Consider the following 22,112-nt stretch of genomic DNA (forward strand, 5'->3'; position numbering starts at 1 on the left):
CTTGTTATGCAAATCTGCAGAACAAAGCTAACATAATTGTGTGTTTCTTTGCGAATGTAAACCATATTCCAGAAATCTTTCTTGGTGACAGATGATGGAATGTCCTTTTAATTTGGCATCTGTTTAAATACTCTGCTTCACCATCTATTGACTTGTGGCTGATTAGAGTATGAGATATGCTTTATATGGTGAAACTGGATAAGAGAAGGAAGACAAAAAGACAAAAGGTTTATTGAAAAATGAAGCTTATTTATTCAATATTGAAACAGTATAACACAGGATTCATTAAAGCCATACACTTTATTGAGGATATATCGTAATGTGCGTATAATGATGTGTTTATCTGTTAGTTTACATTTAGTGTAAAGTTATATATTTATTTATTACCTTTCAAATGTATTTATTAACTATGCACATACATGCATAAGGACTTCGTTTTTTGTAAATTCTTTAATTTCATTGCATATAATAAACTTTTTAAATATTAATGATTTGGCAACAGTTTGAAGGGTAAAGTCAAATCCAATCTGTCATTTAGAAAAGCCCTATGGCAGAATGGTGCATAGCTAGGCACAAATGCTGTTTTTCCAGCATTTAAGCATTTTAGAAAACACTTTATTGTTACATCTCATATAGTGTTCTGTGGGACAAAGCTATTCTTTTGGACAGCCTGTTATTTCAACATTTTAGGGAAAGGCATGTTGTACATACTGCTTTGACCTGGTATTTGCTGAGTTATTTTCAATAAAAGTGTTTGTAAATCTGAAAGATAATCATATTTAACACTTTCCATGCTGGATGGTGAATTTCCATTCTCTAGAAGAATATCTGCAGAATTCTTATGTTCCTATGAACCCTGTCAGCCACTCAGGTGCTATCATGACTTTCTGTTGCATTCAGCCTGTATCTATGGAATTGGTTAACATTTGTCATTTGCCAGATTTTGAAGCACTTGGCCCATTGAGGCATGCTGTTGAGACATTTTGTTTAGGCTAGCTACAATGGATGTTTATGTGAGCTGCGTTTTTTATTCTTCTCTGCTGTTGGAAAATAGCTGCAGATTCAACTATTATGATTTTTATTGTTGTTGATGTTTGTTCAAGATGTGCACCCATTTAGCAGCCTCCAGTCATCACTGTTCTGCTTTAATCTGGAAGTGGAATTGTTAGTCTGTTTCCTGACTTCTAACACTTTGCAGCCAAATGGACAGTCCCCTTTCTCCAGCCCCAACTGTTGTTGCTTTTTTGGAGGGGGTGATATAATTTTGTTGTACAATCTTCTTTCAATGCGCTTTCTGTGATGGTTATGCCTGCACTGCCATTGGGGGTGGGGCAGAAAATACAAAAATACAGCAGTATCTGAAGCAGATACAAAAATAATGCTATTTCGAAAAGGAAGGATTAAAGGTTCCTCAAGAGGAAAAACAGTTAACTGAGAAGCAAGAGGCCAGAGGAATCAATACAGGCCAGAATGACAGTGCAAAAGGTCATCAACACTTGGGATCATACAGTTAAAAAATGAAGTTGGATTTTCTGAAGTCTGGAAAAATGGAGGAGAAACATATGTGGATTCCCTGTTAAAAATGAGTGAACAAAGCCTGGTATATCACAGTCAGTGCTCAGTGTGGAAGCCTTTCAGTCAGCAGTCAAGAAAACTATGCCCCCTTTTATAGAAACATTCTAAGCAATAATACATGAGTGTTAGAAATGTCATAATGGACATAATGATGTAACCACTTCTTCCCTCATTTCCATGTAGTAATTTTTCATTTTGTAGAGTGCTTGCAAACAAAGAATGGCCAAGAAAATGAATACTACTTTACCCAAGAGTGGTGGTGGTAATAGTAGTAAGATGAGGTGTTTAAAGACAGAGCTGTCTGTGCCATATAGCCAGGCCTGCCATCTCTAAACTAGCCTGCTACCCTCGGGTGCAGAGAATGGAAGCTAACCTGTTGTCGGTGTTAAAGTAATATTCAGCTACCAGTTGTCAGCTTCCGTACATGGATTAGAAGAAGAGGCCATCTTGTCCTTCACCTCAAGCCACAAAATGTATTGGGCTGGCCCCTTGTCAGTAGTGGAGAGGACTACAGATCTAAGCCTAACCAACTCTCCTTGTTACAATGGCTTTGTGGAAGAGACTTTGATCCAGCTAAGACTCCATCTCATGGAAGGAGAAAGGAGGTGATTTTCACTCATTCCTCTTTTCCCTGTAGCCACACACGCCCTTCTGGAGGGTCCTCAAGTGCTCTGGAGTAAGTCTTCCAGCAACTGTAGGGAGAAGGTGGAATCTATGAAAATAATTTCCCGTCCCACCAGCGGAAGCATCCCACTGAAAGGGGTTCTGCTCCTGGGACCTCAGGAGCCAAATCAAATAAATAAGGGAAGACAAGAAAAACTGGAAAATAAAGCATACAGTGGAACCCATCAATTTTCACAGGACTTATGCATCAGGCAAACACATTTATCTTTTATTGGATTTGCTTTGTAATTTAATTATTACTGTCAGAGTGGCTTAATCTGCGAAGCAACATTTCCGTTCCCCTCATGAAGAGCCATTCTTTGTTTATAATGAAGCAACCACGGTTTATTGAGTCCAGCACTAAGCAAAATGTGTGTTGGAGCAGATTTGCTAAGGAATTTAATAAGGTGTGATTACATTTCTCCTCAAGGACCAGACTGTGTTTTCTTCATTTTAGGAATATTTTGGGGGGAAATCAGCAACTTGTCAGTCATGCCGCAGCTTCTTAGAAACACAAAGTCAGATAGAAAGATGGTTTGTGTGGATGGTTTACATTAGGATGTGTGCGTTGTGTTTCTTGGACTCTCCCTCTAACAGGCTTAAGCCAGAGGAATCAGACATGCTAGCTGTGGTTGGAAAGTGCAAACCTTGCAAATGGAGAAAATTGTTCTTACTACTTGCAGTCGTCTGCTCGGGGCAGCTTTTGCTGACTACACTGAGATGCATACCTGCCACAAGAAACAGCATGGGAAATAAATAACCAAGTTAACTTTAAAATCTTGAGTACCCACCACTTTTAAGTTTATGGTGGGCTTGAACAACGCCTGCAGAGTTATTGCTGCTGGTCTGTTTTCCCAAACAGAACTTGGATTTAATAGCTACGTTTAATAATTGAGCTGGAGACCATTTTCTTCTGCCACAGCATTTGTAGATTTAGGAATGTTCTGCAGAAAATGTCCAGCCACGTAGTTCAGCTGTGGATTTTCCACTTGTCTGTAGGTTGTCTTCTGAACATGCAAGCAGGGCAGAGAACTGGATTGAGGTTCCAAGGAGGTGGTTTGAGTGCATTGAGGGCTGTTGGGTCTGAGTTTGGGAAAGATTCCAGGGCAGGCAAAGGGCTGAGAGAAGGTCCCTTGCCCCCAAAGCTTAGGAGTCAACTCCTAGGGGCCAAGGTCCCTTTGCCCCCCCCCCATAAAATATTTGAGCCCTCCTACCCAAGTTGATGGATTTTGCCATTCAAATGGTATGTGTGCACCACATCTTGCGATTGATTGTGCAGGGCAGGCCTTACCTGCCCCTCCCCATATTTTATTCAAGTTGGCGCCCCTGCCCCAGAGCAAGGGGTAGGAGCTGGAGTAGGGCGTGGGAGGAGCCATTCACAGTAGGTTACGAACCACCACTCTGAGTTCTCACAAACTGTAACTTCTCAGTAGCAGTTGGAATGTTAAATGATGTCTTTCCTTGTTGTTTAGTTGAAGGAACTCACAGAATATCCTTAATTATTTAATCTTATTTGGCTTGGCAAAAGGAGAGTGATGATAACAAGCAGATAATATTCCACAAGGTGTTCGTATGTGCAGTGCAAACTCTGCTTCTTACCAGGGGATAATTATTAATTTTGTGATTAGAAAGGTTCTACTTTTAAGCAATTTTAAGCAGATGGTTCTTAGAGCCTTCCATTAGCTTTTCCACATGGCAGCTTGGAATAGCTATTTCAAAAGTGACAGCCATTGTCATTTAAGGATTTTTTCTTTTCTTTCTTAATCCAGGGTAGTTTCCTACATCCTTGAAACACATTTTTTTCATTGTGGATCATCTTTTCAGTGACCAGCTCTGAGATGATCCTTTGGGAAATTTCCATGAATAGTGGGGTTGTTTTAATTAATTTCCTTTTCCTTAGTCTTTCATCTGCTTCAACTAGTTTAACTCAATAATTTTTTTTTACTTTTACAAGAAGCAGAAGACACCATTTTCATCCTTATTATTTTGCACGATATGACAGGGCAAGTGTTCATAAGCCTGGTTATGTGCCACACTCCCCGCCTGATACATATTCAGTAATTGCAAAAGAGAGGTCTATATGCATTCTGATGTATGCTCATAGAGCTTTTCCATGTGCGTGGGGGATCCTGGGCCAATCAGCATTTGCCCTGGGGACAGCCATAATAGTTAAGTTAAATGGTCTTGAAAGACCTACATTGGCTCCCAGTACATTTCCAAGCACAATTCAGAGTGCTGGTGCTGACCTTTTAAGCCCTAAACAACCTCAGCCCAGTATACCTGAAGGAGCATCTCCACCCCCATCATCCTCCCTGGACATTGAGGTCCAGCGCTGAGGGCCTTCAGGAGGTTCCCTCACTGTGAGAAGTGAAGTTACAGGGAACCAGGCAGAGGGCCTTTTTGGTAGTGGCGCCTGCCCTGTGGAAGGCCCTCCCATCGTTTAGAAGACATCTGAAGGCAGCCCTGTTTAGGGAAGTTTTTAATGACTGATGTTTTAATGTACTTTTAATTTTTGTTGGAAGCAGCCCAGAGTGGCTGGGGACAGATGGATGGAATATAACATTCATGTATAAAGAAGGAGGTGGGAGTGCAAGTCAGGGGAGTGAATTGCTCACCTCATACTTTCCCTCCAGTCTGCCATGCAAGCCTTTTCCTCCCAGTCAAGATCAGTTCTGGTATCAGAGAAGAGGTGTTTGGGCTTGACAAACCATGAGGAGACTGCACAACGGGAGTGGGGAGAGTCCATATGCTTTGATTTCGCTGTAAATGGAGAATGGCTTAATCTTCACCCAATGCGTGACTAAAGCAACTATAACTGCCCTGCCATGTCTTAATTTGTCCTTCATTTCTCCTGAAGACCAGTAGGAAATATGTTTCCCCTGTCATAATCTAACTGCTTAGCAATCAAGTAATTGGCAAAGGATGCTTAGCAAGTTTCCTTGGCTACCTGAATTTATTATAGAGAAAAATTTCCAATGAAGTCAAGTCATTTGGGTGGTCTGTATGTACTTATGTGCTGGCACACCCACACACATTGTGCTCATAATTAGCTTGTTTGCTTCTGTTGGGTCTGTGTATCTTTGCTTGCATTATGCTACTGCTGTATAGATAGTTGCAGGAAAGGCTCTTTTCTTCCATTCATGATCCAGTAGCAGTTTTAGACCATCTGATGGTAAACCAAGAATTCCAGGGGAAATCTTGAATCATCACATGCATCACTGAAAGTAAAGTAGACAATAATAATAACCCTGGGAAAGTGCATGGCTTTTGCTCCATGTGAGCATAGAAAGAGCATTTCCTGATCAGGTGAAGGGTCCATTTTTAATTCAGCATCCTGTCTACAACAGTGACAATTCAGATGCTTTGGGGTGCAAACTGGCAGAGCATGAAGACAGGCTCCTTGAGCCCCTACATTCTCCATGCTCCAGTAACAGTGGAGCATCTTGCCTCTTAACTTAGTGCTTGAAAACCTTCAACTTGCAAACATCTGAGACAAGACAGATTTGGAGTGCTGTGCACACAAAGAAAAAATATCTTCAGCTAGACTGGATAGGTTTTAGTTGGGTGGGTTCATAACGCAAGAGGCAAATGGCTTGTTAGAATTGCTTTTAAAGCTTGTGTCTGTTTATACAATAGGCAGCATTCTGTACACACTGTAAAAGAGCAAAGTCCTTTCCTGGGAAATGTCCCAGGGGTTACTTTTTGAACTTAGTATCCCCTATACATTAACAATGAGGAACGTTTTCCCCTTTGGCAGATGCAGATGCCCTTCAGAAGCCGTACAAAAAAAGATTGGCTGCATTGTTTTCATGTAAGGCTAACAAAATACTACAACGGCACTGTGAGGGGTTGAAAGAGTCCTCTTTTAAGTGGAGTTGTTCAGCTCTGTGTGTCCTGATGATAGACTCCAGTTTGTAACGCTGAAATAAGTAGATCTTATTAATACTTCTCATTAATTAGTACTTATTATTAGTACTTCTCATTAACAATGTAATAATCATTAATACTTCTTTGTGTATTCCCTTTTCTTAATATGGCTTCTACAGAACGTCAATACTGGGGTTCTGATCTGCAGCTGCCAACTCTGGCCTTTGAAGAGGTCTTGCACAGTGATGAAAGTGCATACAAGTGGCTGGTCACCCTTAAAAGGACAGGGATCGTGCTCTTAACGGGAGCTGCCAGCAGAAAGGGAGAGCTGCTTAAACTTGGGCAACGTATTGGATTCCTTCGCCTCACATTTTATGGGTAAGTTAAAGCTTTTACATATGCTTGCTCTTGTCAAATTTATGACCCATATTGCTGCTTGACATCACTCCAGGGGTGGGAGTAGAGAGATATTAATTTATTCTTTTACTATCAATTCAGCATTTTCTTTGCATTAGTGATAGTTATGCAGCCAGATAAATTTATGTGGTGCAAAAGCTTTCCAGCCAGTTGTTTCAAGTATACAATACACTGGCACAGAATGAGTTTGCATTAATTTTTCTCCATAGTGATAGAATCAGTGGTACAAGATTCTAGCAAGATACTTTACAGAGATGATAGAAATGCAAGGTTTTGCATCCTAGTTTCTGTTGTGTACTGTTTTCCCCCATTCTATCATCTAATCACAAAACGTTCAACCCGGTTAGACTGATAAAATTACACAAATTTATAGCAGTTTCAGAAATTCAGGGAAATTTATGCAGCAAACCAATGAAATCCTTATTTAAGAGAAGGCCGTTTAGGACGTAAGGTTACCAAATTTTCTTTCAATGAATCCGGGGACACTTTACAACTTCAGTAGGAATGATAGGATTTTGTCAGGGGACTGATTTGTAAATTCAGGGACTGTCCCCGGGAAACGGGGATGTCTGGTAACCTTAGTTTAGGGGCCCATTTAAAGGCCTGCAAAGATAAGGCATTACAAATTTCAGCTGAAATATAGTCTCACAGTGCTGGGGACACCACTGAGAAAGGTCCTGTCCCTTTTGCCTACCAACCTGATTGCACTTACCCAAGTGGGGACATACAAGCAGGGCCTTGAAGATTGAACTTAGAGTGCAGGTAAATGTGTCCTTCAGGTAACCTGGTCCCAAACTGTTTAGGGCTTTAAAGTTCAGCACAGTGCTTTAAATGGGGCCTGGTCCTGAACTGAACCAGCAACTAGTGCAATTAGTTGGCAGGAAGATTCATGGACAATCAAAGAAACATTTAAACATTTCAGTGTGGTATAGTATAGTATAGTATAGTATAGTATAGTATAGTATAGTATAGTAATGTTTTTTTATATGTATATGCAACCAGAAAGTATCCATGCCTCTCTTCAATAGCATTGGCTATTCTTCTATAGTTCTCCATGTTGTATTGATTTTCAATTTTGACAAATATGAAAGATCAGAAAAGAGAAAGGCTTCTTTTTATTGGTGAGGAGATGAGATTTTGTCTCAAATTAGACCTAATATAAATGAGATTACCTGGCAAAAGCAAGCTCACACCTCTCATTGAGTTTGTATACATACTTAAGGTACACATGTAAGAGACACATGTGTAATTATAGTTTGCAGATAATTCATGTAGCTGAATTTATACTTTCGGGATGTCCCATGATCATATTCTAACACAGCTGTGTTCTATGATATAAATCAAGCACTGCTAGAAGTTACTTATTTTTGTTTCCCAATTTATGTCTTATCAAGAAATTCGGTGGTCGTGAGCAAATTTTTATTCTGAAAATGGCCCAGAGAGAAAAGTTTGTGAAATGCTGTCCTAAGCTGAAAGCTCTCTGTCACACTAGAAAGTGATTGGCATTAAAATGTTATCATTTGGACATTCGTAATTCAGACTTGTGGATCCCTAACACTCTCAACCATTTGGCCTTCTGACCCTAGGCCAGGAATGGGGAACATTTGGCCCTCCAAATGTTGCTGAACTGCAGTTCCCATCTGCCACAGTTACAATGGCCCAGGAGGATGGGAGTTGTAGTTCAGTAATATCTGGAGTTGTAGTTCAGTAATATCTGGAAGGCGATAGGTTCTCTGCAGCTGCCCTAGCCTACTAGGTCTACTTTTTGCCAATCTACAGGCCCTTGTAAGATAGATAAGAAAGGCGTCAAACCATCCTCCCTGAGGAAAGCAATTCTACAAACGTGGCCATTCTCAGGTTGCCACCCTCCAGCCCTTTTGTGGAGTAGGTACATGAAGAAGGACCTCAGATGATGATTGCAGAGTTACGCTTGCATTAAAAGTTGCACAAATCCTAAGGCAAATCCTGTTGCAACACAATCGCTTGTACAACCATCATTAATATCTACAGTTCTGATGATTGATTCTCTCTGATGACTTGTAAATGGGGTGTGGGGGGAAGCAGAGGAGAAAAGGCATGCCACATTTGAATGTTACCATCTGTAATTTTGCCATTTCTGTTAGTTAAAGATTTTACTATTTTAGACACAAAATCCAGAACATCGGGGAGAAGGAGCCAAAGAATACCTTTCATGTTTTTCGCCTCTTGGATAATAACAATTCCAGCTAAACATCTCTTTTATTTTTAGCATCTCCTTTTGAGAGTTAACAGTGTGATAAACAACAAATGTCTCTCCCTTCTATGGATGAAGCTATTTAAAATAAACAGAAGAAAGAAAAATACTCCTAAGGCTTGGCTAGAAGAGTCACATTCCTTCCAGAAGCAGCAATGACTTGCTTCCCCCGATAATGTTTTTGTACAAGGCCACATGAATACTGTATTGGTGTATGCAGGGTTGGCTAAGCATAGTATGGTGTGGATGGAGGAAATAGGGCCATCCAACGCTGATGCTGAGAATAGTGGAGGAGATCCTTCTCTCTCATTAGTCCGTCGCTTGCTAATGAAGAGAGAGGAAGTAAATGTTTCAGCCAAGTACTAAGAGAATGACTGAAGGAAAACAAAACCTTCGTCTTGCTAGGCTGAAATTATCTGGTCACTGACGACAACAACAAATAAAATTTGGGATGTTGCCATTTCCAGAATGTATGAAAAAAGAACAGATAATTAGTCCCGGTGGCCCACTAAACAAACATTGACAATGGATATGCAGTCTTCTATGGCACATCCCTCCCTGGAAGAGACCCTGATGCTGGGAAAGATGGAGGGCACAAGGAGAAGGGGACGACAGAGGACGAGATGGTGGGACAGTGTTCTCGAAGCTACGAACATGAGTTTGACTAAACTGCGGGAGGCAGTGGAAGACAGGAGTGCCTGGCGTGCTCTGGTCCATGGGGTCACGAAGAGTCGGACATGACTAAATGACTAAACAAAAACAACAATCCACTGTGCAGTTGCTAATCTATAAATTGCATATTTAATTAGGCTGGCAAATTTGTAGAAAGGGAAAGTTTAGCACAGCCAAATTTCAACGTGGATCAAATGAACTGTCTTTTTTAAAAATAAAAAAAGTCAAAGGGGGGAAATTAAAGGATTATTTTAAAACATACCCTCCCGATCCGTGGAATTGTAGTTAAATTTTACAAGCACTTTAGATACAAGTAATTGTTAGGCCAGAGAACTTGAGTCCCAGACACATGATGAAATCAGAGGCCTGTGTGGATAATAAAAGCTGGTTCTTGGAGATGACTTTGCCCCTCTGCGCCAAAGAAAAGGGACAGAGATAGAAGCCGAACTGTGAAATGTTGCCTTTATAGCCTAGCAGACCCGTGGACAACTTTTGCACAGTGGCAGTGCTCCTGTTGCAATTCACCTTTTTTCAGGCCAACACCAGTTGAAGACCTGTGTTGGATAGCATGCTTAAGCAAAACCCAAGATTTGGGTTCCTAAATTTCAAAAATCAAAACAAGTTGCTATACAATAAATCATACTTGCAAGGAAGATCTGGCTGATCATCTTTAGACAAGAAAAAACAGACTCACAGATACAAAAATAAACTATGATGTATTCTGGAAGCACAATGATAACAATAGGGCAATAAACAAAGCATATCTGTGGGTCTTTCTGCTATTTGTATTTTTTTAACATATGGGACACATTATATATTGCACTTTGTCATTGGTCATCTTGAGAGCCAGTTGATTCTGTGCAGAAGAGGGTGAAAGTACAATAAGTGATGCATTCATGTACCTTCTTGTTGGAGCTACTCCTGTAAGATAGAAAAATAATCATGGTCATCTGTTGCTCACAAAGAGAGAGAGAGAGAGATCATATGATGCCTAACACAACACTACTAGATGACTTTAAATGATCCTGACTTACAGCACCCAAGATAAGTAGCATCAGGGTACAGAAAAAGCAACTGCCTTGGAAGAAAATATCCCCCATATTTACATCTTGGTGTTTCACCCACCACGAACCAGCATTATTCAGCCCTCTAATATGGAGTTTTCCTTTCTCCTTGGGTTCTCCAACCTCTTCCTTCAACTCCTGTATCCTCCATTACTTCATTCCTCTTTTCTTCAAGCATCTTTACTTTGGGTTCCTTGCCTCTTAGTTACAGCTTCCTCTGTTAGTCTTCCAAGTTTGTACTGGGCTGCATTTGATTTTGTATCCCCCAGCATGGGTGTAATGTTCCAGTGCATTAATCGCACAGGATGCAAGCAGATTAAACAAAACAAAAGAAAGCTATCACCCTCTTTAAATAGCTTTCCTCAGAAGCAACCAAGTCACAAGGGTTAAATTTCTTGGGAACCAGTGAATTGTTTTGGAGCCTTTTTAATTAAAGAGGCCAAACATACCATCAAGCCCAGATGACATAATACAAATTGAGCAGGGTGGAAATGTGGTTGAGGTTGTCATATTTCAGAATTGAGCTCACACTCTTGAGTACACAATGTACCATACAATCATATGGCTTTCCCCATGACATTTAAATAGTCTTGTGACTACCATTCACATCTTTCTAGAATTTCTGCTTGCAGATTTTAGGTCTGACTCAAATCCTTGAACACATAACAACAGATAAATAATAACATAAATATTTAGTTGAGGTGTGATATAAAATAAACATTCTCTCTGTTTTCAGTGGGCAATGTCTTGAATATTGGTTCTACACCAAATATATGTTAAATATTTCCTTTTAAATTATTTTCATGAGCTACGACATGGGTTGCATATATTGACAGGCACTTCCTAAACAATGTCTGATCTATGTATTATGCTTTTGATATTGACAGGATTCCACCACCCAAAGTTTATTTGAACCAGAGAATGTGGTTTTCAGTCTTTGTCTCTGCTTCATATTTTGGCTGCATTGCAATGTGTTGTCGTCTTCTATGTTCCCTTGTATTTCTACCATTTCACCCTGTATAATCTGTCCCTGTTGCCAGCAAAGGCGCTCTTTCTTGTTCATGTTAGTTCATTAATCTTGGGAAATGCAGAGGGAAATAGAGAGCATTAGTTGTGCAGCCTGCTCTTAACTTCGAAGGGGAACGAATGAGATGTGTATATAGCTCAATATTTATGATTGGCGCATTTGTTTTATCTTGAAAGGCAAGTTTTGTAAAGAAGCCCTTTGATGTCCCAAGCAATATCAAAACTTAAATTTCACTGAAAAATTCAGGGCATCTAGACACTCCAAGTGAGTGCTTATAATGCTTAGAGCTTTGGTGTTTAGACAATCAATTGATTAGATTGATCAAACAGTTTTAACCGCTTAATGAAAATGAATTTATAAGTACTTCCAGAAACAGCATATCAACAAGTGCGATGTTAAAAAGTATTCCCTTCTATGCAAGAGAGACTGAGGAATGTCTCTTCTAACCATGACATTAAATGTGTAAATGCAAATGGGAGCTGCTGGGAAAGTGGTAATTATCAAGATTATAGCTAGCAGGGAAGAGAGCTTTAACCCTTTCCCCTCTTGTCCTGGTTGTTCTAAAATAGTCATCTCATAAAAATGATGACTCACATTTTATGACCCGCCAATTTTTTTAAGTAGCCAGATTTACAGGTAGATTATTACATTTTTCTCCAACCACTCTGTTTTTTCTTTCTTGTTCATTATAAAGGCCCACATGGCAAGTTCAAGACAAAGCGGACGCGAACAATGTGGCTTACACAACTGAGAAGCTGAGTTTTCATACTGATTACCCTGTTCTTCAGTTTCCACCTGGGGTAAGAGGAAGCAATGTTCCTACATGCAGTGTTGTTGTCTAGTGAGGCAAGGAGAAAACCATCTTATCTGAAACCTGTGTTTGTCCATGTTTTTTATTTACTTTTCTACCTATCCTTATTTTGTAAGCTCAGGCAGAATTTAGTTGTTGAAAAGATCACTTAGCTATTGATCAAGCTGCTGCTCCCTTATTCTCAGTGACCAAAGTTTATTTCCAGATGCTATTCCATCCCACCAGTTCGTCATACAACCTGTCACCCATTATGTTATTATTTCTGGATTCAGCTTCAGTTGGGTCTCATCAATCTACAAGAGGGGCAGACAGCATGAGGCCCCCAGATGTTGAGGGACTAAAACTCTTATCATCCCTGAGCACTGGCCATTTTTGCTGGGCTTATGAAAACTGTAGTCCACCAGCATCTGGAGGTCACTATGTTGGCTACCCATGAGAACCTCAGAAAACAGAAGTTTAGATTCTAAAAAAAAATTATGATTCAGCTTTGTATTATTGGTGTTTTGATGCCATAGTGGGTGACACTATGTCTTACAAACTGCGAGAGATAGGGAGACATCTGTAAATAAAATGAGGACAGTACTAATTGCACAATAGCAACAACTACAAGATCTTTTCCACAGCTGAATCTTCATATGGTCTAAGCCAGTAGTCCTGTATCTATGTTGGAACAGGATTGAGAAGAAGATGGAGCTCTGTGACCGTTTTCAGAGAAGTTTTCAGAGGAACAAGCACCTACATCACTGAACACCGCTTTCCCACTAGGAAAAAGTGAGAGATCTTTAAAGTGGTCTCACGTGACCTTAACCAGGTCCTACAGCCACATGCCAACTGCATACAATCAACATCCAACAGAGTCTTATAATCCCCTGTTGATTGTCAATAAGTCTGCAGAAGTGCAAATTGAAAAGTGTGAATACACCTTCTGGTGGAGCTTATACTAATTCCATTAAGTTCTCTGTGTAGAGACCAGTGTTCCCCAAACTTGGGTCTCCAGCTGTTTTGGTACTACAATTCCCATCATCCCTGATCACTGGTCATGCTAGCTAGGGATGATTTGAGCTGTAGTCCAAAAACAGCTGGAGACCCAAGTTCTCATCAGATCCCCTCGGGGACACCAGGTTGTGAAACACTGGTGTAGACCAATCTTTCACAACCTGGTGTCCCCCAGGGGATCTGATGAGAGTTAAACTCCAATATGAATTTAAGAAATGCAGAAGATGTGATAAGAATGGTGGCTCATCAGAGGTGCTGACGGAAGTCCAAAAAGATTGTATAAGAAGTGAAGTTTGGTTGTATGTATTCTAATATATATATATATATATATGAGAGAGTTAAACTCCAAAACATCTGGACGGCACCAAGTTGTGGAAGGCTCATGTAGACAAAGCAACTGTCCTAAATCAAAGGCTACTCGGCATTCACCTGTAGCTTTGAGAAATGTGCAGTGGGGGCAGGACAGCCTTCAAATTCCCTTGCCACAAGAAAGCATCCATTTGTCGAGAAGCAAAGGCATTTCAGTGGAGAACATGGAAAAAACATGTCTGTCCAGTGCTTGAATAACCTACTGAACTTATGACATGGTGACAAAAGCTCTGCCTTTCTGTCTGCATTAGCACAGGCAGGAGATTAATGTGCAGACCACAGATGCTGTCGGAAACTTTTGCTCAAGGCCCTCAGACGATTTGTAGCAATCATGTTATTAATGAATGGAGCAGGCCAGCATCATGTGCTTCTAAAGAGGTGCCAGATCTTTCACTGTGCTACCTTGAAAATTCATTTCAATGCTGTACAAGCGGGTATGGCGTGGAAACAGAGGGGTATCCCTCATGTGAGAAGCTTAGCTCACTGTCTCATGTGCCAAGAATCACACACTGCCATATGATGTTAGCCACAATCTTTTTTCAATTCAGAAATACTTCTAGGAAACAGAAATGGTGTTTTGTTTTGTCTTTTTTTTTCATTTTTGGAAGCAATCTGCCATCTACACGCTCTCTCAGTCTGCCTAATTTTACGATGCTATCTGAAATGTTGCCAAAATGTTTTGCAAAGAGTAGGAAAAAGTGACTTCAAAAATATTGTTTTCTCCCACCCCACCTTCACAACAGTCTTTTTCGGATGGTGGGCTGAGACTCACCAGTGAACCTTGGGCTGCTGCAAGGTGGGCCTCAGGGTCACATCCTGCCCAGTGCCTCCTCACTTGCTTGCCCTGCCCTGCTGTACTTTGGCTTTTTGGCTGAGCCAATGCCAGCACCAGGAACTCATTGCATACTGAGTAAAGCTAGCTGGGAAGGAGGGGAGGAAGGGAGGTCTCCCTCCTCTGAGGAGAAAGAAAGGGCCTGAGAAAGTGCTGAAGGAAATTAGAAAGTGATGTAATGTAATAGATATTAACCATTCATTGGTATTAGTAAAATAATTATGTTATAAATCAATAAACTGGGTATCAAAAGGAAAGAGGTAAGAAAGGAAAGCAGTTATAGGGGGAAGAAGTGAATGTAAAAGGAATAGGGAGGAGGGATGAAAGAAACTTGCAGCTGGAGGAGGAATAAAGTACAAGCTGAGTGTGAAGTCAGAAGTGGAGAAGAATTTACAGAAGGTGATTACAGTGGGGTGGGCTCAGAAGGAGGAAAATATATTTTTAAAAACCTTATTGACTTAGAGTCTCTGGATCAGCAAGTTCTGCCCAAAAGGCTGAGTCACAATATCTCGAGAGCAAAGGTCAGTTCTTGAGGAAAGCACGCCCATAGAACTCCTTGACACAAGGAAAGCAGTAGTGAGCATGGCCACTAGGAACAATGGAAAACATAGCTCTACTTTTCCCATGTCACTGGATGCTGCTGTGCATTCTCACAGTAGTACCTAAATGGAACTCCATTTTCCATGGCTTAACCAAACAGAGGCTCTGTTACCTCTGGACCCCTTCCTCCTATACCATGCCCCACTTTAGTAAATAATGGGGACTCCAGGAAAGCTCCAAATTTGGACAGGTCTGGGTTCTATCCCTGCTGGTTTGAAAGGATTGAAGGCATGATAGCTGACACACACAGTCTTTAGTCCAGGGGTCTGCAACCTTAAAGACAAAAAGAGCCACTTGGACCCGTTTCCGAAAGGAAAAAAACCTGGGAGCCGCAAAACTCGTCATTATAAAAATAACTTTTTTGGCATTTTTTTATTATTTCTTTGTTTGACCCCTCAGAATTACTCGTCATAGAAATAAACGTTAAATTAACAAGTTACCTTTTTGTGTGTGTGTGTTCTTCACTTCCCTTCAAAACAGTGACCAGCGTACATGCCCCCTTTCAATGCAGTGACCAGCGTACATGCCCCTTACAATGTAGCGGGCAGGGGGGAAGGTGACGTTGGGACGGTGCGTGACTAATGCACGCACCCCCCATGCGACGTCACAGCCAGTACAGCACCCGCCACAGTGGGAAGTGTCAGGGCGCACAATGCACCTCCTCCCCTCGCTAGTATCTGCCCCGGAGCCGCAGCAAAGGTGTAAAAGAGCCACATGCGGCTCCGGAGCCGCGGGTTGCAGACCCCTGCTTTAGTCAGTCCTACTCCTTACTGCTACTGCCACAGTCATGGGCAGACAGCACTGATTTCCTTCCACAGTCTTGCAGATAAAGGTGATTAGTAGTCTTACCTGTAGGAACACCAAGTGAGCAGAAATCAGTGCTTAGGCAGTTTTATATTCACTTAACCCGATGTTTTACAGTATGATTAGACTTAAGAGTCTTTAATAAAGCTCCCCATAATTTTTGTCTTAGTTTTAATTAGAGTAATTGCAACTACCTGAATACAATTGCCCCCACATTTTTCAGGAGCAATTGCAAAAATCGAATCAAGCAGCTGTATAATGGCTATTGATCAACAGGCCCTTATTAGCCAGCTTTGTTTTTGTTTTTGTGTTTGCACTGAAATGGCATCTCTCCTGCCTGGAAAGAGAGATAAAGTGATGGCATATACTTATCTGTGCATATGATGGATGATCTAGGCCTGATCCAGATTTCATTTTAAGTATTATAACCATTTGCCACTGGATCAATACTGGTAGAAAACAGGAGTAAAGCTGTACTGAGTCAGAACCTTTATCAATTAAAAAAATATATAGTCCAGCCCATCCTGAAGGCCTAGGTTGTGTTTGCAATAGGTAAAAGCAAAGCTAATTCAGAGTTGAAATGATTTTTTAAAATAAAAATGTAGTCCACAACAATAAACTGATGACTATGAAAGGGGACATTTCTAGATCGGTGCCTGTTATAACATGGCATTAATTTGTTACAGATTCAGTTACTCCATTGTATAAAACAGACTTCTACTGGGGGAGAAAGTGAAGTTGTGGATGGATTTCATGTAGCAAACAAGCTTAAGGAGCAAAACCCTCAAGCCTTCCAAATCCTGACCTCCACCTACGTGGACTTCACAGATATTGGGGTTGATTACTGCGATTTCTCCATGCAGTCCAAGCAAAAAATTATAGAGTAAGTAACAAAGAAGCATCTGATTATACCGTACCAATATCATCCTGTATTGATGGCACTGCCTAGCTGTTTAATCTTGAATTACAGGCAACGGCTATCATTCTGCACCATTTCAGTAACAAAAAGTGAGCTTGCCATCTTGTGGACAGGAAAAAAACAACAGCTTTTTCAAAAAAAGTATTAGATGTATTAAGTTGTAATATACTTTGGTGGGGAGAGTTGCGGGTGGGGGGGAGGATAAATTTATCTTTATATCTTTAATTCTGCTTTTTGTTACCATAACCCTTAGCGAAGCACTGAATGGTAGTGAAGAACTGCTGCTATGGGAGCCTTATAAGATGAAACAATTTCAAATAATTACAAATTATGTTTTCTTACACCAAACCTGTTGAAATAGTTTCATGACAGCACATTTTTCTCCCTATGTATATATCTCAACAGTGTGGATGAGAAAGGTGAAGTGGTTCGTATCAACTTCAACAATGCAACCAGAGACACAGTATTTGATATACCTGCTGAGAAAGTAAAGCCATTTTATGCGGCTCTCAAGGACTATGTTGATTTATTAAACAGCAAGGATAATAAATTCATCTACAAAATGAAACCAGGTAAGTAAAGTAACTGCATAATAAGCCAAAATGCTTTCAGTAGCAAGAATAGCAATTTTCTTATGCAGGAGTGAAGAATCTGCCAATTGTGGTTTTTGTAAGTCTTAAATACAGTTCATTGCATTTCCTCAATAGGTTGCAATGAAAAATAATAATAATTCACCAGCATTTTAGTGCATATTTCTCCTAATATACACATTGCATGCAATTTTGACTTACATACATTTTTTGCAAGGAATTTCTCTTGCATTTTTATGTCATTCTCCGCAATATATACAATTTTGTACACATTCTCTTGATGAGAAACTTGAATACCAAAAATAGGTTAGGTGTGAATTTTGAAAGAGAGATTTTTTTCCAACTTGCATTTTTTTTTTTATGAAATGGGAAAATTCACCTTAAAAATGTGAACTGCACTGAATTTCTTCAACATTCCTACTCTTGGGTCTGCTCAAAACTTTATTGTCATTCCTCTCTAGCTATGTAGCGACGTGTGTGTGTGTGTGTGTGTGTGTGTGTGTGTTCCCCTTTCTTTTCCTTCTTTGGATGTTATTTGGCTAGTGCAATAAAAACCAATAAATTTGTATTATTTATATATGCATTGCCACATCCATTTTAAAAAATGCCTTGATGGGGCTTCACTAACACAAAACATTGTCAGCTATGAGCAGGATTGACCCACTCATGAGGTAACCACTTCAGGTGACAGAATGCACAGGGGCAGCAGACCCCAATGTAGATATATATCCTCCTCCCCGCCCCCCAGTTCCTGATGTAGATCTTCCCTCACCCTTGTTTCCCTGGTAGAGAGGGAGGCACCATTTTGTGGTTCACCTCAGGTGCCAAAATGTCTTGGGCCGGGCTTCTCCTGGTCTCTCACTTCTCCTGGTCTATCACATTTTCAAAAACTCTATACATGTTTACTACTAATTGTATTCTAAAACGCACCCTTCGTCATATTTATAGGTGAAATAGTAGTGTTTGACAACTGGCGTTTACTTCATGGTCGGCAGAGTTATGAAGCAGGAACAGAGATATCCCGTCACCTTGAAGGGGCTTATGCAGACTGGGATGTGGTGATGTCAAGGCTCCGAATTTTGCGAAAGAACGTTCTGAGCAGAAAGTAACCCTTGAAAGTTTGACTACTAGGGACTTGCAGCCTGAGCAGGTGTGGGGTAGCCTTCAACGGATCCACTAGGTTTCCAGTGTTCTCAGGGAATTCCTGGCTGTCTTAGCTCTTGCTCCCCTGTTAAAACAAGGTTGACGTGATTGGTTAGCATACATCATGTAAACGGCATTTCCTGTTGACAACAGCCTGGCCAATCTTCCTATTTTCCCCAGAGATTTATGGGCAAGGAAACAACTAGGATGTCCGGACAGAAGTGGTGAAGAATTTGCAACAAGTATTGGAGCCCATCTTAAAGTTTATGCTTTGCCAATGATGTTGCCAAAGAACCAGAATGGGCAGGGGGCTTTCTGGTAATGGTGTCTACTTTGTGGAATACCCTTCCCATTTAAGTCCACATAGTTATATCACTGCTGGTCTGTAAGCAAAGCTGTTTTGCTTCAGCAGGCTTTTGAAGGGTACTGTTCACTGTTTTCATCTGGCTGTGTCTTTTATACTTTTTAAAATGTTTTATTGATTTAGGTGGGTTTTTTAAAAAATAAACGTTGATTTTTCTTGTGTTAACCATCGTGAGTTTACTGTTTATTATTATTCTAAACTTCTTACAGACAGAAAGACAGGCTAAAAATGGTGTTGATGACAACAGTATCAACCACCACCACCAGTTATCAGGTTTTTACAATAGTAATATGTGGGTCTCCCATTTGCCTGCTACATGGAGAGCAACACGTTTTATCTTCTAATCAAGTCCCAAAAGATTATCTGAAAGGCAAACTGATACTACTTTTCTTTTAAAATAGTAACAATAAACAAGCACAGAGTGACTGCAAACCATACAGAAAGTATGACAGTGAAAAATGTATGTCTTGCATTGGTCTCCCATTTGGCTATGCTATCCTAATGGAATTCCTGTGACGTACAGAACTGGCAACTGTTTTCTTCCATGTTTCCCACTTCAACTAGTTCACTATTGCATCAGTGATGCTGGCATTCTTTTAAGCCCAGTTCATATTAATGTTTCTTTGTTGGATGAAACTCAGAGCTTGTGCCTTGCTCTTCTTACTGGACTTGGAAGAATTAGGGTGAATTGTTTTTGTTGTACTGACTCTGGTTGTTTTCGTTCTAGCCCGGTTGACCAATATTGGTCCAGAATTGCAATCCCTTGTTCACTCTGAGCCATCCAGATGATGTTATTACTAGTCCACTACATGCCAATGTTTTCTGAGTGGTCCTCCTGGTTTAGTTTTAAGGCCTGATTTGCAGTGGTCACCGCCCCGTCCAACATGTAACAGAATTGAAGAGCTAGCCTTTTATGGACAGACTAGCAAATAACAACTGATACTCCCGGCAGGGGGTGGGTCTATGACATTACTATGGTAATGTGCTTGGAGATTCCTGGCTGGACTGCCAACTGGTCTCCTTCTCCATTACTTCTAAAAAGGCAGGCAACCACCTCCATCTCAGCCTCCTCAGCGGCTCTGCACTTCTTCATGCAGCATAATGGAGGCATCCCACCGCCAGAGGTTCTGTCATAAAAAGAGCCCTATCCAGTCCCCCTTCTAGGTTCTGCCTTTTGTAAATTGGCCACACACACAACCTCTTGTTGACACTCTGTCAGCCACCGAGAGAAACAATGCCACTTCTGGGAAGGCCTCCGTTTCCCTCCCTGAAAAATCACTGAAATTAAAGCAGGGGGTGCATTTTGGCTCAGCTTCACCCAAAAGAAAGATGAAAACCCATTGTGATCCACTGAGTACTGCTGCTGCACTTCCTCTGTTTATTTCATTTGTTGTTTTAAAGCATTTTTGCCCTGCTCTTTCACCATAAAATCAATCTAAAAGGCATGACACCAAAGTCAAAATGGCTTTGGGGTGATATAGGAAGAGGAAAACAAGCAAACAACAGCACCAATTCTTAAAGTTAGAGGGCGAGGAGGAGCCAAAAGGAGCTGGTTTCTCAGCAGAGCCAGTGGAATGGCATTGGTCTCCATCTCCCAGTCTTTTTCAGCCTGATGGAATAGCAGCAGTGCATGATGGGGGGGTGTGGAATGATGGGGACAGAGCAGCGGCAGAAGTAGCAGTGCCTTCTCAACAGGAGATGCTGCATTCATCAGGACGGATGGAATGAGACAACGGCAAAATTGGAGGACCTCTGTGTTGGTGGCATAGTGACATCCTAAAAGTATATGTGAATGTGCAGGAAAATGAGGATGCCAACGCGAATATCCCCTGACCTCACTGCCTCCTTATCTTCCTTACCCCCCCCCCCCCGATAATTGCAGTGTCTCCACCAAGAAGGCACCACTGCCACCCTGCTCTCCTTGACGCACCTCTGCTGTGATGGGGCATTCAGCAAACTCGCCTCAATTCACCTGGCAGTACAGCTGTGGCTGATTACAACCAAAAGCAGTGTAAGACATCTATCCAGCCCAAAAAGACTTCTCCTAAATGTGAGAACTCCAAGACTGGGTTTAATAAACACTATTATTTCCCCACTCCTTTTCGTAGTAGAATAAGCTGAAGTCACAGTTAAGATTTACACTGGAAATCTGGATTTGAGAATGCAAGCTTAGCCCCAAGCAACACAAAAGAGTGGCTTTTCCTTCCTGCTTTGAATTTTGGCATCACTTTAGAGTTTGATATAATACAGCACAAGTTGATGTGACATAACATAAACATTGGCTTCTAATTGCTACTCGATCCCCTTAATTCCTTTCTTATTTTCCATCCAAACAGTTTTATGTTTTCTAATTTGTGTGTATTAAAACAATTTTCCAGTGGTCTTGCTCATTTAACGGCAAGTCAACTTTCCTGTGTTTACTGTGTTAAGATGGTGCTTTCCTACAGCAAAACCAAAAATTCTTCAGTTTGATTCAGCCTTTCAACCCCAAAGCTTCCTGAAAACCACTTGGTCGTGTATTTATGCATTAATAAAGTTTAGTTTTGGAACCAGTTATCCGATTGGATTCTTGCCTACTTGAAAAAACTCATTCCCCACTATAATCGTGCCTTGCACAGATGCTAAAATAAAGATAATTCTGGAGGAAGACTACTTTAGAGGTAATCATGGAAAGCCTTTTTGCTAAACTTGTAGATATGCACTGCTGAGATAAGATTTTGATTTGTTCTAAACAGAAAGCTGCTCGGCTACATGAAGGGAAATTGTGGCTCAGCCAAATCTATAAGAGGATTGCTTTTGGCAGGCTATCCCCTGTTGCAAGAATGGTGTTCCTTCAGAGTGGGTCTTACTAATGTTAGTGCAGTAGGACTGTTTTTCCATATACTTCATGGCATAGATAAGCAAATTTACCCCATGGCATTTGCCTGTGGACATCCTCTCCTGCCCCCATTTGTCAATCTAAGTGATTTAAGGTAAATGGATTTGTGATTTCCAGTTAGTCAACAATGACAGCAACAACATGGTGTGAATTTTGTAGCCTGGTTGGGTTTTGGGTTCAGAAACTCTGAATTAGGTAGATTCACCCCTGAATAGGAACTGAAGTGAATTTCTCCCCCCATTCCCAGACTCTTCTGATTTGGTAGTTGTTTCAGGAGCAGAGTAAATA

At 40.8% G+C, this 22,112-nt stretch overlaps 1 protein-coding gene and 2 long non-coding RNA genes across 4 annotated transcripts in view; 1 reads left to right on the forward strand and 2 right to left on the reverse strand.

The window, feature by feature from the left end:
- BBOX1 (gamma-butyrobetaine hydroxylase 1) overlaps nt 1-19,111 on the forward strand; it is a 37,535-nt gene extending 18,424 nt beyond the window's left edge. For both annotated transcript variants that reach the window (XM_081882952.1, XM_081882951.1), the window contains exons 4-8: nt 6,285-6,483; nt 12,213-12,318; nt 16,617-16,813; nt 17,255-17,421; nt 18,388-19,111. In XM_081882952.1, coding sequence (XP_081739078.1) covers nt 6,285-6,483; nt 12,213-12,318; nt 16,617-16,813; nt 17,255-17,421; nt 18,388-18,548 — 830 coding nt within the window. In that variant the 3' untranslated portion in view covers nt 18,549-19,111. The remainder of the gene's footprint in view (nt 1-6,284; nt 6,484-12,212; nt 12,319-16,616; nt 16,814-17,254; nt 17,422-18,387) is intronic.
- Nucleotides 1-22,112, reverse strand: part of LOC309353836 — a 240,283-nt gene that overhangs the window by 153,543 nt on the left and 64,628 nt on the right. The gene's annotated exons all lie outside the window — the stretch shown is intronic.
- On the reverse strand, nt 10,201-12,185 carry LOC309353781. The gene is made up of 2 exons (XR_014162009.1): nt 10,553-12,185; nt 10,201-10,348 (listed from the first exon to the last, which is right to left on the reverse strand). It is a non-coding gene; the product is annotated as an uncharacterized lncRNA (long non-coding RNA).

This window comes from Podarcis melisellensis, assembly GCF_964234715.1.
Source record: "Podarcis melisellensis genome assembly, chromosome: 1".
NCBI classification, from domain to species: Eukaryota; Metazoa; Chordata; class Lepidosauria; order Squamata; family Lacertidae; genus Podarcis; species Podarcis melisellensis.